This window comes from Saccopteryx leptura, chromosome 12, assembly GCF_036850995.1.
Source record: "Saccopteryx leptura isolate mSacLep1 chromosome 12, mSacLep1_pri_phased_curated, whole genome shotgun sequence".
In the NCBI taxonomy this organism is placed as follows: domain Eukaryota; kingdom Metazoa; phylum Chordata; class Mammalia; order Chiroptera; family Emballonuridae; genus Saccopteryx; species Saccopteryx leptura.
This window is the reverse complement of record NC_089514.1, coordinates 14451042-14465480: the sequence shown is the minus strand read 5'-3', so window position 1 is coordinate 14465480 and position 14439 is coordinate 14451042. Positions and strand designations below refer to the sequence as shown.

General features: G+C 39.1%; 1 protein-coding gene across 4 annotated transcripts in view; it reads left to right on the top strand.

Moving 5' to 3' along the window:
• The window catches only part of SNX10 (sorting nexin 10), an 82345-nt gene extending 69279 nt beyond the window's left edge, over positions 1-13066 (top strand). For 2 of the 4 annotated variants that reach the window (XM_066354121.1, XM_066354120.1), the window contains exons 3-6: positions 2015-2115; positions 2506-2604; positions 10159-10371; positions 10828-13066. In XM_066354121.1, coding sequence (XP_066210218.1) covers positions 2024-2115; positions 2506-2604; positions 10159-10371; positions 10828-10909 — 486 coding nt within the window. In that variant the 5' untranslated portion in view covers positions 2015-2023 and the 3' untranslated portion in view covers positions 10910-13066. The remainder of the gene's footprint in view (positions 1-2014; positions 2116-2505; positions 2605-10158; positions 10372-10827) is intronic. The other 2 variants (XM_066354119.1, XM_066354118.1) reach the window with 1 other exon arrangement.
• Positions 13067-14439: the final 1373 nt, after the last annotated feature.

Below are 14439 nucleotides of genomic sequence, written 5' to 3'. Positions count from 1 at the left end.
TCAGGTGACTCTTAGATATCTTAGCTTTAACTTGGAATTTTACATTAGTGGAGTTTAGAGGTGGGTAGTTTATCATATACACTCTCCTGAACTTGTTTTGCAAATGAAGGGCTTACAGGTAGATAAACCTTTGTCTGGTGTACATATCAGCTGGGTCTCCAGTTATTGGCATCCACCATGATTTTGGACAGAGAAATGAAAGGGAGTTGAAGCTGACCCAGTGTGTCCCGGTGGTGTTGGAGTCCCGGCAGTGGCCTGGTATTCTCTGGGGAGAGAGTGCTGAGAGGTACTTGGCCAGGCCTCATTAGGGCACTGATTCTGGTGTAAATGGCCTGCTCTTAGTCCCCACGGTTCAATTAGAGTGAGGCCCTGGTGTGCTTTGAAATCCACACACAGAATGTTATTGGGCCACAAACCCCTTCCAGCACGTTTGCTACCATATGTCAGAGATGATGGGATTTAGACTAGTCGCTACTTTGGGGACAGGCCTCTTAATTTAACCTCTGTGCCTCCAAGGTTTTCTGAGGAATATGGGAAACGCTGACATACATTTCCTGGGGACAGTTTAAGAACTAATGTACGTGGTCACATTGCCCAAGGTAAACAACTGCTATGTGCTTATTAAATGGTAGAGTAATAATTTTTGAAATAAAATAAATCTTTATATTTCTCATTTGGAGATGTAAAAGATTATGAAATAGAAATTAGAAATATAAAATGAGAATAAAGATCTTACAAAACCAGTAGAGAACTATTTGTCAGTCTCTTTGTTGCCCAAAGGAGAAGCACACATATTCGCCAGTCTAGTGTTTACCCAAAGTTCTCAAGAAGCATTGCCATTTTGCTGAGGACGAGGTCCCTGTAGGTGGCTTTTTCCACGTTGGCCCTAGGGCAGCTGGAAGGGGCCAGCAGCCAGTAGCTAATAAGAATTGTAACAGATAACATTGCCAAGTGCTTATTATCAGACCTCCCAGCCACCCTGTGCAGCACGTGGGTACTGTTTCCTCCCTGTTTTATCATTCAGGAAACTGGGGTTGAAGTGATTTGGGTCACCCATGAGGAGGTCACTGTACATTGCACCCTTTCTAGCTCAGACCATGTTCCCTTACACGTCTAGTAGAGAAGGGGAATGCTGTTCTCTTGTTTAAAAGTGATTTCAGGGCCCTGACCGGTTGGCTCAGTGGTAGAGTGTTGGCTCGATGTGTGGAAGTCCCAGGTTTGATTCCTGGCCAGAAAACACAAGAGAAGTGACCATCTGCTTGTCTACCCCTCCCCCTTCTTTCTCTCTCTCCCCCTCTCCTGCAGCTATGGCTCAAAAGGTTTGAACAAGTTGGCCCTGGTACTGAGGATGGCTCCATGGTCTCACCTCAGGGCTAAAATAGCTTGGTTGCCAAGCAACATAGCAGTGGCTCCAGATGGGCAGAGCATTGCCCTGTAGGGGGCTTGCTGGGTGGGTCCTGATTTTGGTTGGGTGTATTTGGGAGTCTGTCTGTCTGCATCCCTGCCTTCCACTTAATAAAGAAAAAAAAAGTGATTTTGGGATTCCCAGTGATTTGTGTGATCTGTAGTGATGTCCATGTCAAGGACATGATGGCTTCTGTGATGCCATGTCAAGGTCCAGGAGAAGGCATCTCTAGCTCCCAAAGGCTTCTCGGGTCCATGGACAGATGGAGAGTGTTAAGATGCCATGGAGGACCCTCGGCTCTTACTGGTCATTGATGCTTCAGGGTTTCATTTTTATGCTTCTTCTCTGAAAGCAGCGCTCACAGGTGCGCAGGAGCTACTTCAGGACTCAGGGAGCGGATGGGCTGCCCGAGGACATCCCCGCTCATTTCTGTCATTGCAGCTGTCTTCAGGGCTCTGTGCAGGGTTTGAGTCTGGTTTAAACGCAAATGTATTTTCGGTTTGAAAAATTCCATTTAAACACATTTGGGGGCATACAGCGAGTCACAGATGTAAGAAAAGCATTTTTTTCCAGTGAGGCTTATATGATGTGTATTTTTTCTCCGAACAGACCAATAGCATGTGTTTCACAATGAAAACATCCTGTGTACGAAGAAGATACAGAGAATTCGTGTGGCTCCGGCAGAGACTCCAGAGCAATGCTTTGCTGGTGTAAGTGGCTTACAGAGTACATTGGGGAGACTTGATTATTATATTCAGTAGTTAGAGATTTGATATGCATGAGATTTATAGGCACATAAATTATGAAGGATTTTATAGGCGTCCTTCTTGATTGTAATTATAGCTTTAGTTTTGTGGCTACGGAATCTGAATTCAAAATTTTATCACTTGAATTCCACTAACTTTTACCAGTATTGACTATTAAGGGCCTCAAAAATGTTTGTTTTTTTTTAAATTAATATTCTCTTATTTTTATTATATAACTATGTAATATATACTCACTGTGTGATAATTAAGTGTAATTTGCTTTCACTTTGAAGGATTTCTGTAACTAAACCACCTTGATTTGATGATTATAAGGTTTGTTTTTTTCTTTCTCAGACAACTGCCAGAACTTCCATCTAAAAACCTATTTTTCAACATGAACAATCGCCAGCATGTGGATCAACGGCGTCAGGGTTTGGAAGATTTCCTCAGAAAGTAAGTGTGCGAAAACTCGTGCCGGCACACAGGAGATGCAATAAAAGGGCTTTACAAGAGTTGAACGTCCTGTGATGGGGTTGGGGGAGGTTGGGGGGTGGAGGTGGTGAACAGCTCTTTTTCTAAAATGCTGATTAGCTCCAGAGCTAATTTCAGCCATCCATTTCCTGTATCACAGCGCCATCTTGTGACTCACATCTGGTGGTGCATATTTAGGACCAAATCTATTCAATAGAAGGAAAACAATGAACTTGGTTGAGTCAGATAATACATACACCGTCCCATAAGCTATAAAGCAGAGCCAAATTACTTGAGAGTTTAGCTGAAAAAAGTAAAATTTGCTAGGAAACAGATGTGGGTTTTTTTTTTATAAGGCGCATCTTATTAAAAAGGCACATCTTAAAACTGTCTTTATTTACAACAGTTCGGATTGACAGACAAATTGGCTCTGCAATGGGTTACTAATACCCTTCTTGGCTCCTCTACACGAGTAGTTTAACCCAACTCTTTGAAGGGAGTATTTATGAGGGAGTATTTATTGGTGTGTGATGGTCTCAGTGGGCCATTAACTCTGGATTGGAGGGACTGTAGTTAAGGTGACTTAAATTCACACTGCTCTAATTTCTCTTTTTTCCCCACTCTGGAATGCCGGAATACCCCTCCCAAGGGACAGCACGTTGTTTCACACACAGACTTTGAGGCCAGACTACCTCAGTTTAAGTCCTGGCTCTGCTACTTATTAGCGAGGGGATCGGGCAGGTCTTTACCCTCCTCTGTACCTCTGTTATAGCATCTGTAAAATGGAGTGAATAATAATAGTACCTACTTTATACGACTGTTGAGAGGATTAAATGAGTTAATGAATGTAAAGCACTCACAACAGTCTGGCATATAATGTGTGGTATCTAAGTTTAATGCAGTTAGAGATGAAAAGCTTTGAGCTAATTTTTCTAACTTCCTATATTACAGATAAGAAAAGTGGCTGAGCTGTATGACCACTGGTTAAGAGGCAGAGCCCGGTCTCCTGGACTCTTTTTTTCTACGAGCTTCAGGCTCTGGAGTAATCTCCTTGGGAGTTCACTACCTGGTACCTGAGCGCTCCTGAAATAATATACCGCCTTTCTGCCATCTGGCGCATTCATAAAGGCTTTGGGTATTAAGTATGCACATGAATATTAATATTTATTTCTATTAGATTGATAAAGTACCTTTCCTTTGAAAGGGTCGTGGAGACCTACAGAAATGTCCAGGAGTATAAACTGAGCAGGGCTAGAAGAGAGGAAGGAGGCAGAGGAATAACAATGACACGAGACCAGAAGATGGAGTAACTGGAAAAGGTTGCAGTGGGATTCTTTTGGGTAGTACAGGCTTGACAGAACAAAGACCTGGTTGAGTTATTTCTGCCCTTTTCCTTTGGGGACAGCTCCCATTTTAATTGTCGTCTGCATGAGACCCAGGTGTCTGATGGCGTCTCTCGTAAGATGTGATCCCTGCAGTCCAAGTTTGCATCTTGGATATCTTACAGGAGAGTGTCACTCCAGATGGAGGCAGGGAAGCTGCAGACTGGCCATTGCCTGTGAGGCCTGGGCCACATCCTGCGGTCCCCAACAGCCCTGGGGGACTGCTTGTCTTCTGTAGAGAGGTCTGCTTCTTTGAGGTCAAAGGACAGCATCTCTGTATTTATGTTGCTAGTTAGTTGCAGGGCATGTGTTTTCTTTCTTTTTTTAAATTTTATTTATTTTTTATAGAGACAGAGAATGAGTCAGAGAGAGGGATAGACAGGAACGGAGAAAGATGAGAAGCATCAATCATTAGTTTTTCATTGCACGTTGCAACACCTTAGTTGTTCATTGATTGCTTTCTCATCTGTGCCTTGACCGCGGGCCTTCAGCAGACCGAGCAACCCCCTGCTGGAGCCAGCGACCTTGGGTTCAAGCTGGTGAGCTTTGCTCAAACCAGATGAGCCTGTGCTCAAGCTGGCAACCTCGGGGTCTCGAACCTGGGTCCTTTGCATCCCAGTCCGACGCTCTATCCACTGCGCCACCGCCTGGTCAGGCAGGGCATGTGTTTTTGACCAGGAATCACTTCATTGTTTGGGACATGGCCTTTCCGCTCACAGTTGATCCTACCAAATTAACGACTCAGGAGAGTGTCACTCTGCTGTGGTGGAGCTGCGCTTGCACCTGGTTGTTTTGCTTACTGCATCGTTGGGCTGCTTGCTGGCTGACTTGGATGCAGGTGTCATAGTGAACACACAGACTTGGATCAGGAGCTTGAGGACCTGGGCTTCAGGTCTCCCACGAATCTTAGCTCCTGATTGTTTTCTGGCTATATGACCATGGAAAAGCCACTTAATTCCTTTGAACCTCGGTTTGCTAGAAAGAGTGCAATAATGTTACTTAACTATGCATGGCTGACTTCACTGAGTGGTTGTGTTGTTCAAATGATGCATTGGAGGAAAAACTTCATTAAGTGACTGCTTCGGGCCAGGAGGGGTCCTGGGGATATAGGACTGCACGAAATGGACACAAATCCTTGTCCTTTTGAAATTTCCAGTCTAGTGGAGAAGCATTCCCTGGGCATCAGGGAATGGTTAGATTCGTTAAAATTGGCTCTAGATTATCAACCAGAAGTCAAAGCATAGGAGAGACGCCAAGTTCTCTTGTGATATAACTTGTCCCGTTATGCTGTGTGAACAACAGTCTCCAAGCTGCTGCTGCTTCTGTGTGGTTTGAACCTGAGGGAAGCAAGGTGTCTCCTGCCACACGGTTGGATTCAGGCCAGACCTAAATGACCCGAATACTGGGGCCCCTCCCTGCCCTTCTTTCCCAAGAACAGGAGGCATAGCTCTTCTGTTCTTTGTCTGGTTTGTGTAGAAGCGACAACCGTCCAGGTCTTTGGCACGCCTTGTGGTCCCCAGTAAAGCCCACGTGGGGAACTGGATGCGATGTGCAATTGGCCATCTTGGTAGTGTGTCCTGTCCCCAAGCTTGACCTCCTCTGAGGTCCTGTTAGTTACCCATTAAGTGAGGTCACCATCAATAGCCTGTACCTTGTTGGTTTGCAGAGCACTTTAGGGACTTGAAAGAGAAGACACCACAGCATTAAATAAAAGTATGCTTGTGTGATAGAATTTTAGCATGTATTTGAAAAAATCTGGCTTTTATGTAAGTTTTGAAGTTATGAACCAAGGGCACTTAATATATATATTCAGATTCTCTGAAACGAAATTGCTGTTGTCTCTGGGCATATGTGTGTGTGTATACAATAAATTTTTTTTTTTTTTTTTTACAGAGACAGAGAGTCAGAGAGAGGGACAGATAGGGACAGACAGACAGGAATGGAGAGAGATGAGAAGCATCAAGCATCAGTTTTTTGTTGTGGCACTTTAGTTGTTCATTGATTGCTTTCTCATATGTGCCTTGACCGTGGGGTTATAGCAGACCAAGTAACCCCTTGCTCAAGCCAGTGACCTTGGGTCCAAGCTGGTGAGCTTTGCTCAAACCAGATGAGCCCATGCTCAAGCTGGTGACCTCGGGATCTTGAACCTGGGTCTTCTGCATCCCAGTTCGACGCTCTATCCACTGAGCCACCACTTGGTCAGGCTAAAAAAATTTCCTTTTAAAATTTTTAAATTTTAAGGTAATTTGTGAAATAACGTATATTTAATAGCAAAGTATATAGCCACATCAATTTCATAGAGGGATTAGAAAGTTGTTTCTTTCACTATGGGCCGAAACAATAATTTATAGCATTTATTGAACACTTGCTATATGTATAGCTTTTTACACATTTCATCTCAATACCTACAATAATACTAGGAGTTGGGTATCATCTTCATTTTATAGACACGGGAGTGATAGGAGAGGTGGAGGCACTATATTGATCCCAGGAACTGGCAAGTTTGCATTAGTAGAACTCCTAAATGCTAGTTAGGTTTGGGCAGTACAATGGTGAGATTTATTCACATGCATTCACTTTCTCTCAATCTTGGCATCTCCCTTTTGGATTCCAGTCCCCCCCCCCCCCCGATAATTTATAAATTATAAGTCACTTCTACCAGTAGCTATGGAACAAGAAATTTATATATTAAAATTAAAAGCTCTGTTGGGAAGGCTCTAACAGTGAAAATGGCATTCCTCCTGATTTTTGATGTTTGATTGACATTATGAATGGGAGTCAGCTTTCCTTTACTGACATCGCCCCATTGATATCACCGCATCCTTACGGTGTAGGCTTTTATTACAGTTTTGTGCTTCTTTAAAATGTAAGGAATATATAATTTTTTTACAAGAGGATACCATGGAAACAATAGTTACTTTTATACACACTCGTGCGCATGCGTGCACGCGCGCCCCCGCGCACACACCGTTTTTATGTCTTTGTGTTCAATAGAGGGCACCACAGCACAGCTCATGACTGTCTTCCATGAAGATTTGTAGGTCTTATTTTTTCTCTTGGTAAGAGGTAAACAGGCTGAATTAATTTTTTCCCTCCATCAAACTGCTAACCTTCCACATGCAATACAAATGTGTATATATGTCATTATATTGGGCACAGTAGACCCAGGGCGTCCTTAGTTAGGATTAAATGTTTTTTGCATAGCTATATATTGTTCTCAACTGAATCAATATATAATACACCTAATAAAATCATGTTGAGGGAAACCAGATTTTCAACTGTATCCAATTCAAGGGAAAAACAGGTTTTGCTTTGTTTAAAGTTATTATGGGTAAAGGAATAACTTTTGACTCATGTTGTAAATAGCTTTCCGCAAATTCCTTTAAAATTCTAGAGGCTATTTTTGGTTTCTTATATAAAGGCTTGAAAATTGGATACATTATTTTTATGGAGGCTTATAACAATGACATTTTATTGACTGTTTTACAAAGTACTCTTTATATTAAGTTTGAAGTTGATTTACTGCTATTAGATTTGTTTGTAGAAAATGTGGCACAAATATGGCCAAGGTAAAAATAAGATTTAATATTATGGTGATGGCAGTCACAACAGTCTCTGATCTATATTAAACCAGATATAACTTTAAATGAACTCAGTAGACTCACCAAACAAGGTGAGAAAACACTCTAAAGATTTTGTATTTTTAATTTCGGAGTGAAATATTTCAATAAAAATCATAAACACATTAAAATTATTTTTGTTTATTTAAGACTGACACCCATGGAGCCCGGTGGGATAAATTGAGCCAGCCAGACCGAGGGGATTAAACAACCCAGCGCTGGTTTTGAGCTCCTGGCCGGGTGGGTGGTCAGAGCTTCCCTGCCCAGCCCCATGGTTCTCCCACTTCAGAATTGAGAGCTGGGTGTGCCTGGCTCCCTCTTGCTTTTCACCTGTTTTCCCTCCAGGTGGCAGAATTGAGCAGAAAAGAAAACACTGGGAAATAATGAGTCTAATGTACAGTAAAATTGGAAATTGAATTATAGTTCAAGAAAAAAGACAGTAGCCTTGAGGTCCCGATCAACCTGTGCTCTGATCGTTTTTGTTTGCGGTACCCATGTGTTAGGTTACTAGCAAGTTAATAACAGCGCGTGAGCAGTTCAAGGCTCAACAGAATTGCTTTAGACGTGAAATAAAGCTAAAATGAATTTGTGTCCAATATCATTGGCATTAGTGCTCATTACTTTTGTGGCGTAATGCCTTGAACCATCTAAAATCAATTTTAGAGATTACCCATTATTTTATAAAGAAAATAAAACACATTTCCACCAGAAACAAAGCAGTAAGTATAATCCTCTGAACAGTGGCTTGTATCATGGCTGGCAGGAAACACTCTGTTCAAACTTCCCCGTGAATGCAAGTTAATATTAATGGATCATTGCCATATAAATCTCCGCTTGATTTGAAGTATTTAAAACAAGAGTAGTAAACATTTGTAAATGTACAAAATAAATCTCCAAGAGTAGTAGTAAGAGGAATTTACTACTTGACTCCTTGCAGTTGGCGCATTAATCTTGATCACGTGACATGGTCATCTTCCAGGAGAACTCAGGGCAGAGGACATGGAGGGAGAGAAAGTATCAGCTGCCTTTCTTGAGATTTTGCCTTTTAAAAAGCACAAATGTTCTACTTCTTCTTGTAGGCCAGTAAAGAGCATTTTCTGAAACCACATTTGAAAGCCTATTGCTGCCGAGAGGACGGCTAGATTTCAGTGTGGACGCTATGGTTTCTTAGACGTTTGTCGTCTTGAAAAAAATTGGTTTCACTTTGAAGTAAAGGAACTATTCTAATGACTTTGGGTTTTAAGTTAATTAAATATGAAATGACCAAAGAGATGTACTTTTCTAGTTACGTGTTAAAAAATGCAGAGTCTAAGGTAAGGCTCATTTAAGTCTTAAAAACATAATCTATTTTTCATAGTGCTCTAATATGAAAAATCCCATGTTGGGCAAAATTGTACTTGGGGTTTAGTCTTTTAGTTTGGTCTCCTACAGCTAGTCTTATCATTGTATCATTATTGAACTACCAAGCCAAAATTATCATACATAACAATCTTTGCTAAAAAAATGTTTTTATTTAAATATAAGGGTGTACTTTTTCAGAAAACCCACACTCACTGAGAACGTGAATTTGTGCGTGAGTAACTTTTACTGCAGCGTAATTTCTACTCCTCCCAGCTGTTCTGAGGCTTTTGCTGACATCCGTACTCTCTCTGTACCACTGAAACTTTGGGAGAAATTTCTAGTCAATCTTAGGTGTTCCAAACAGCCACCTCTCAACGGAGCCCTTGGAAACGTGCGTGTAAGCACACGTGTGAAGTTTTCTTTTCAATAAAGAGATGACTTTTCAATAGAACTTTAATTTCTTTATTTTAACATTTTAGTCATTGATTTTAGAGAGAGATGGAAACATCAATTTGTTGTTCCACTTAATTTATGCATTTATTGAATGATTTTTTTTTTTAAGTTTTAGAAAGAGAGGAATGGAGAGAGAGAGAGAGAGAGAGAGAGAAACATCAATTGTCGTTCCATTTATTCATGATGTCATTGGTTGATTCTTGTATGTTCCCTGAGCAGGGACAGAACCTGAAACCTTGATGTATGGGGAAGACACTACAACCAACTGACCTACCCAGCCCGGGCAAACAGAACTTTTAATAGTCGTTGAAAGTGTTGATGTTTCCTGACAGCCTAACCCATAAAGATCACAGTACTGACACGCTGGTTGGCAGTAAAAAAAAAAATAATAAATTTTTTTAAGTACAATAAATTTCTGTGACTACATAAGCAAAATATTTCCATAATTAATCCACATGGCCGTAACAGATGGTGAAATCGAAGAAATGTCCTTGAAGTTATTCTTTTAACAGATGTTCTTAACTATTAGCTTCATGTTTTTACTCACCTAAATTTCCAAATAATTGAATAAAAGTTAACATATGCTTCCATCGCTTTAATAGGCAGAGTCCATAATGGATGCAAAGTTGGCCACAGTTGAGAAATCACGTTGCTGGCGCATTTCTGCTGCTGCTCTCTCTCCTGCCCCGCGGCTGTGCATCCCTGTTCACCAGTGACTTCTCCTTTTTCCTCTCGCGTAGGGTCCTCCACAACGCGCTCCTCCTGTCGGACAGCAGCCTCCATCTCTTCTTGCAAAGCCATCTGAATGCAGAAGACATCGAGGCCTGTGTTTCCGGGCAGACCAAGTACTCTGTAGAGGAAGCAATCCACAAGTTTGCCTTGATGAACAGACGCTTCCCTGAAGAAGATGAAGAAGGAAGAAAGGAAAACAATATAGATTATGATTCAGAAAGGTATTTCCTCCCATTTTGATGTAACGTGTCCGTATTTATACAACACATAGTACACACACGCATGTGTACAGATAGCTACCCACACTTCACTTTTTTGTTGATGTAATACTAAGATAATGAAAAAATTAATTGACTGAGATTTTATTGAGTTGTGACAGGCCATCATAGGAGACTTCACACACACCTCCACACTGAATTAATGAATGCAGTAGAAATTCAATTATCTGCATTCTGATTATGTGACTTTCATTTAAGTCAGACTTGAATTATTCGCGTTTAAATTATCTAGCTAAAAAAATATCCAACTGCACTCCAAATGGCTAATTAAAAGTCCAAATTTCCTGTCTCTCTTTGTGACTGGAGATAATTAAAGTTCTCCTCTGTTACTCAGGCTTTGAGTGTGTTGTGAAAACCAATTTCCTCTTTTTATTATTTTCCCCCTCTCTTCTTTTCCAGTTCATCCTCGGGGTTTGGACACAGTAGTGATGACAGCAGTTCACAGGGGTGTAAAGTGAGCACAGCTCTGCAGGAATCCTGAAAAAGAATTCTAACGTGACCATCTTAGGAACAGCAAATTATGTCCAGTCATAGAGAAGAAAGCTGGCTAATGAAATGTTCTTACCTAAAGCTCACTGACTGTCATGATATTAGGTGTTTAAATCCTGCAAGACGTCGGGTTGTTTATTAGCGCTGTTTTTATGTTGTCTTATTTTGGCTAAGCTTCCATTAAAGCAAAAAGCCTTGGATCCCAACACTCCCCGTTTGAGGCAAACATTACTGGTAAAACAAGATCCTGCCTTCAAATCAAATGATTTCGATGTTACAAAAAACCTAGTTGGTTTTATTGAATCTGAAAAGGTAGGTAAATAGGTAGCATTTAAAATCCAGATGGGAGATTCCTTCTTGTATCAATGGGGCAGTGTTAGCGTAAACACAGTATGCATGAGCTTAACCACTATGAAGACAGACAGCCTGGACAGACTGCCTCCTTCAGACGTGTGGCTGATATTTTGTGGGTACTTCCCCTGCACTGGGAAAACACTTTGCTTTTGGGTGTTTGCCTGAAATATTTTAAGAGTGTTGAGCCTTTCCAGTATTCTGTTTCACACTTAGATGGGAAAGGTATTGTATGAATAGAGACATGTTAAAATAATGTTTACATTTTAGAACAGAAATAGTGCTGGTCATTTTGCTTATATTTGCAATATATAGATTCAGAAATACAGTCTCATTGTCCAAAATCAGCTTTAACACATGGCTCCTGGAGGGAGACAAATCATTTGTTTTCATTATCATTGTGCAATTAGAATTGTAGGTTAATGATTTATTTTCTGACTAAATGTGCAATTTGTTATCGCTGGATAACTTAGTCAGTGGTGGTTACTCATTACTTTAAGTTAGAAGTAGGATCTTATAAAAATTAATAAATTTAATTTTACCAATAAGTATTCCCATAATTTAGAAAAGGATATCAGCTTGTTAATTTCAGAATTAATTATTCATTTTTAAAAAGCCTTTTCTTCTTAGGTATCTGCCAGAGAGTTGGTATAATTTAATATAATTTAATAAAATCTTTTTTTTCTAATGACCCAAAGAGAAAATGTCTTAAACTACATTGAACTTCAGATTTCAGATGAGGCAGCATTTTCTTGAGATAATTATTCAAGTTTCTTCCCCGTTGAATGATGCAAAATATCTCTGAAACTAATAGAAAGAGATTTTTATGTCACTGGGTAACTTGTTGCTTTAATTAAATGTTACCTCACATCATTTTAACTAGGAGTTTAAAAGTTACTTTATTATTAAAAAGTCTTCAAAATACTTGAAACTGAGAAGCAGTAGGAAAAACAATTCAATTTAGAATAAGAATGATTTCCATAATTTCTCCTTTTGGCTTTTTTTTCTTTAGTCTAAAATGTTTTTGAACTTTTGTAAATATTCTGATTTGATGTACTGGATCTTGTTACTTCATCATCTAAGACTCATGATTTTAATAAAGAAAAAAAGAGGTTTAGCAGTTTCTTTTTACCTTGCCAACATGTAAAGTTCACCACCCATTGTCTAAGAGCCATCCCCAGCGCCTCAGTGATATGCATTTGAATTCACATTCTTTCTGTTTTTTAGCAGTTTTGAAAAGCATGTAATATATGCCACCGATTGTCATATTGTTTTTAGCCATCAAAATGGATATTACGTAGTGCCTAATTCTGTGGTATATAAACTTCGTGAGATCATTGTTTCCACATTAAACATGAAAAAAAAAATCAACTTTAGTTTGTTGGACTACTTATTTTATATGAGAATATAGTTCTTCTGACTTAGACCTAAATTCAGTGTATTTTTGAGTGATTGGTAATTTTTAATGAAGAAGTTGGGTAAAATTTGCTTTAATATTCACTCTAGTGTGTATATTTGAGGCTTTTAGCCTTAGTTTGGTGCTTTCGATATCTAAGCACTGTTAAAATTGATATCCAGCAACTGAGATATTTAGATGAATTTCAGCCCCCAAAGGCTTTTTAGCTTTGTTCAAATATCTTATTTTTTTCTGGCATATTTTTATAAAGCTTTCTTTAGGATAAGAAAATAATTACTGAAGTAACAAAACTAAATAGAATAAATGTTTACTTAAAACTATTTTTCATGTAACAAATTTAAAGAATTCTAATCCTGTGTGTTTTGTGATTTATGTACATCAAAACTATTTCCCTGGCTAATTCTGAAAGTGTAAAACTATTCACCTGTAAAGCTGGTTTATGTAGTTTGTTGAGAACTGGTTTTATGTATTACCCAAAGGTGTCAACAATGAAAGTCAACAACCTGTTACTTAGGGCTTCTTTAAAGTCTCACTTGGAAGAAGATTTAAATTCCAGTTGAAATTTCAAATTCTAAAAATTACTAAGGAAAACAGATATGTTTAAGTAATTATGTCCCGTAAGATATTAAATACCATGCAGGAGCATTTCAAGCCTAGTTCACATTTTATTGAATAATTAAATACAAACAAGTGATATACAATAACCTTAGAACCTCTTTTATGGCCATTACTAATTTAAACCAATTCATTTAGTGTGGCCACAATTACCGTTATATCCAACAGTAAATTGAGTGTTGTTTTGAACTCAATTTATGTTTTTTTGGGTGCCTTAAGGATTTGTTCTTATTGAGCTACTGTGGTACAAATAAGGTTTTCAGTATTTCAGCTATAAAAGAACACCCCCTTTCACAAAAGGCCTCTAAAATCTTAAGACAAAAATAACAAAACAAAAGCTTATTCTGTTCTTAGTTTTCCTCTTGATATTTAAATTACTTAGTTGGTACCCTAGGAATACAATGCAGTATCATTTCAATGAAGGAAACAATTCCAATAAAATTTTCTGCTTTTGTTTGGAATACAGACCTTTTGTTACTTTGTTATATATAAACACATTTTCAAAGACAAAATGCTGTCTGAAATTAGTTACTGCAATTTGACATCCAAAGCATAGATACAATTTTCTTTGCAAATAAAGATTGTAAGAGATTAATACATTTTAATAAGAGTGGAGTCCAAAAATTTTAGAAGGATGTAAATAAGCAAAATTTGAAATATTTACAAAGGATTTTGGCTCTATTCTTTGCTATATGCATCTCACAAAACGAGTCACCACTGTCCCTTTAAGTCAGACACAATTGCTCCTCTTGCTGGAAACTTTTCTAGATCATTGTATGAACCACGTGCAGTGGACACTAATTTATTTTAGCTGCGAAAACTCTGGTAGTTAATGACCCTTTCCTTTTTCTCCAAAATTCCAAAGACTTCTTTTAAAAGATATAGAGGAAAAGAGAAAAAAAAAAATTAAGCTACAATTTTCTGAATTTAAACTCTAGTCTAAAGACACTATGCAAATGACTTATGCTAAAGAGGAAAATACCCTTTCTCCCCCGACGAGAAGTGTAGATTCATCCAAAACCCCACACCGCTTGTCTTTGCTGCTAGAGGCACAGCACGGGCATAACTTGTGGTTGTGTTTTTGCTAGTTTCTTACCTCTGGGCCTTCTTTATAGCTTTGCCCCCCACCCCACTGGCGG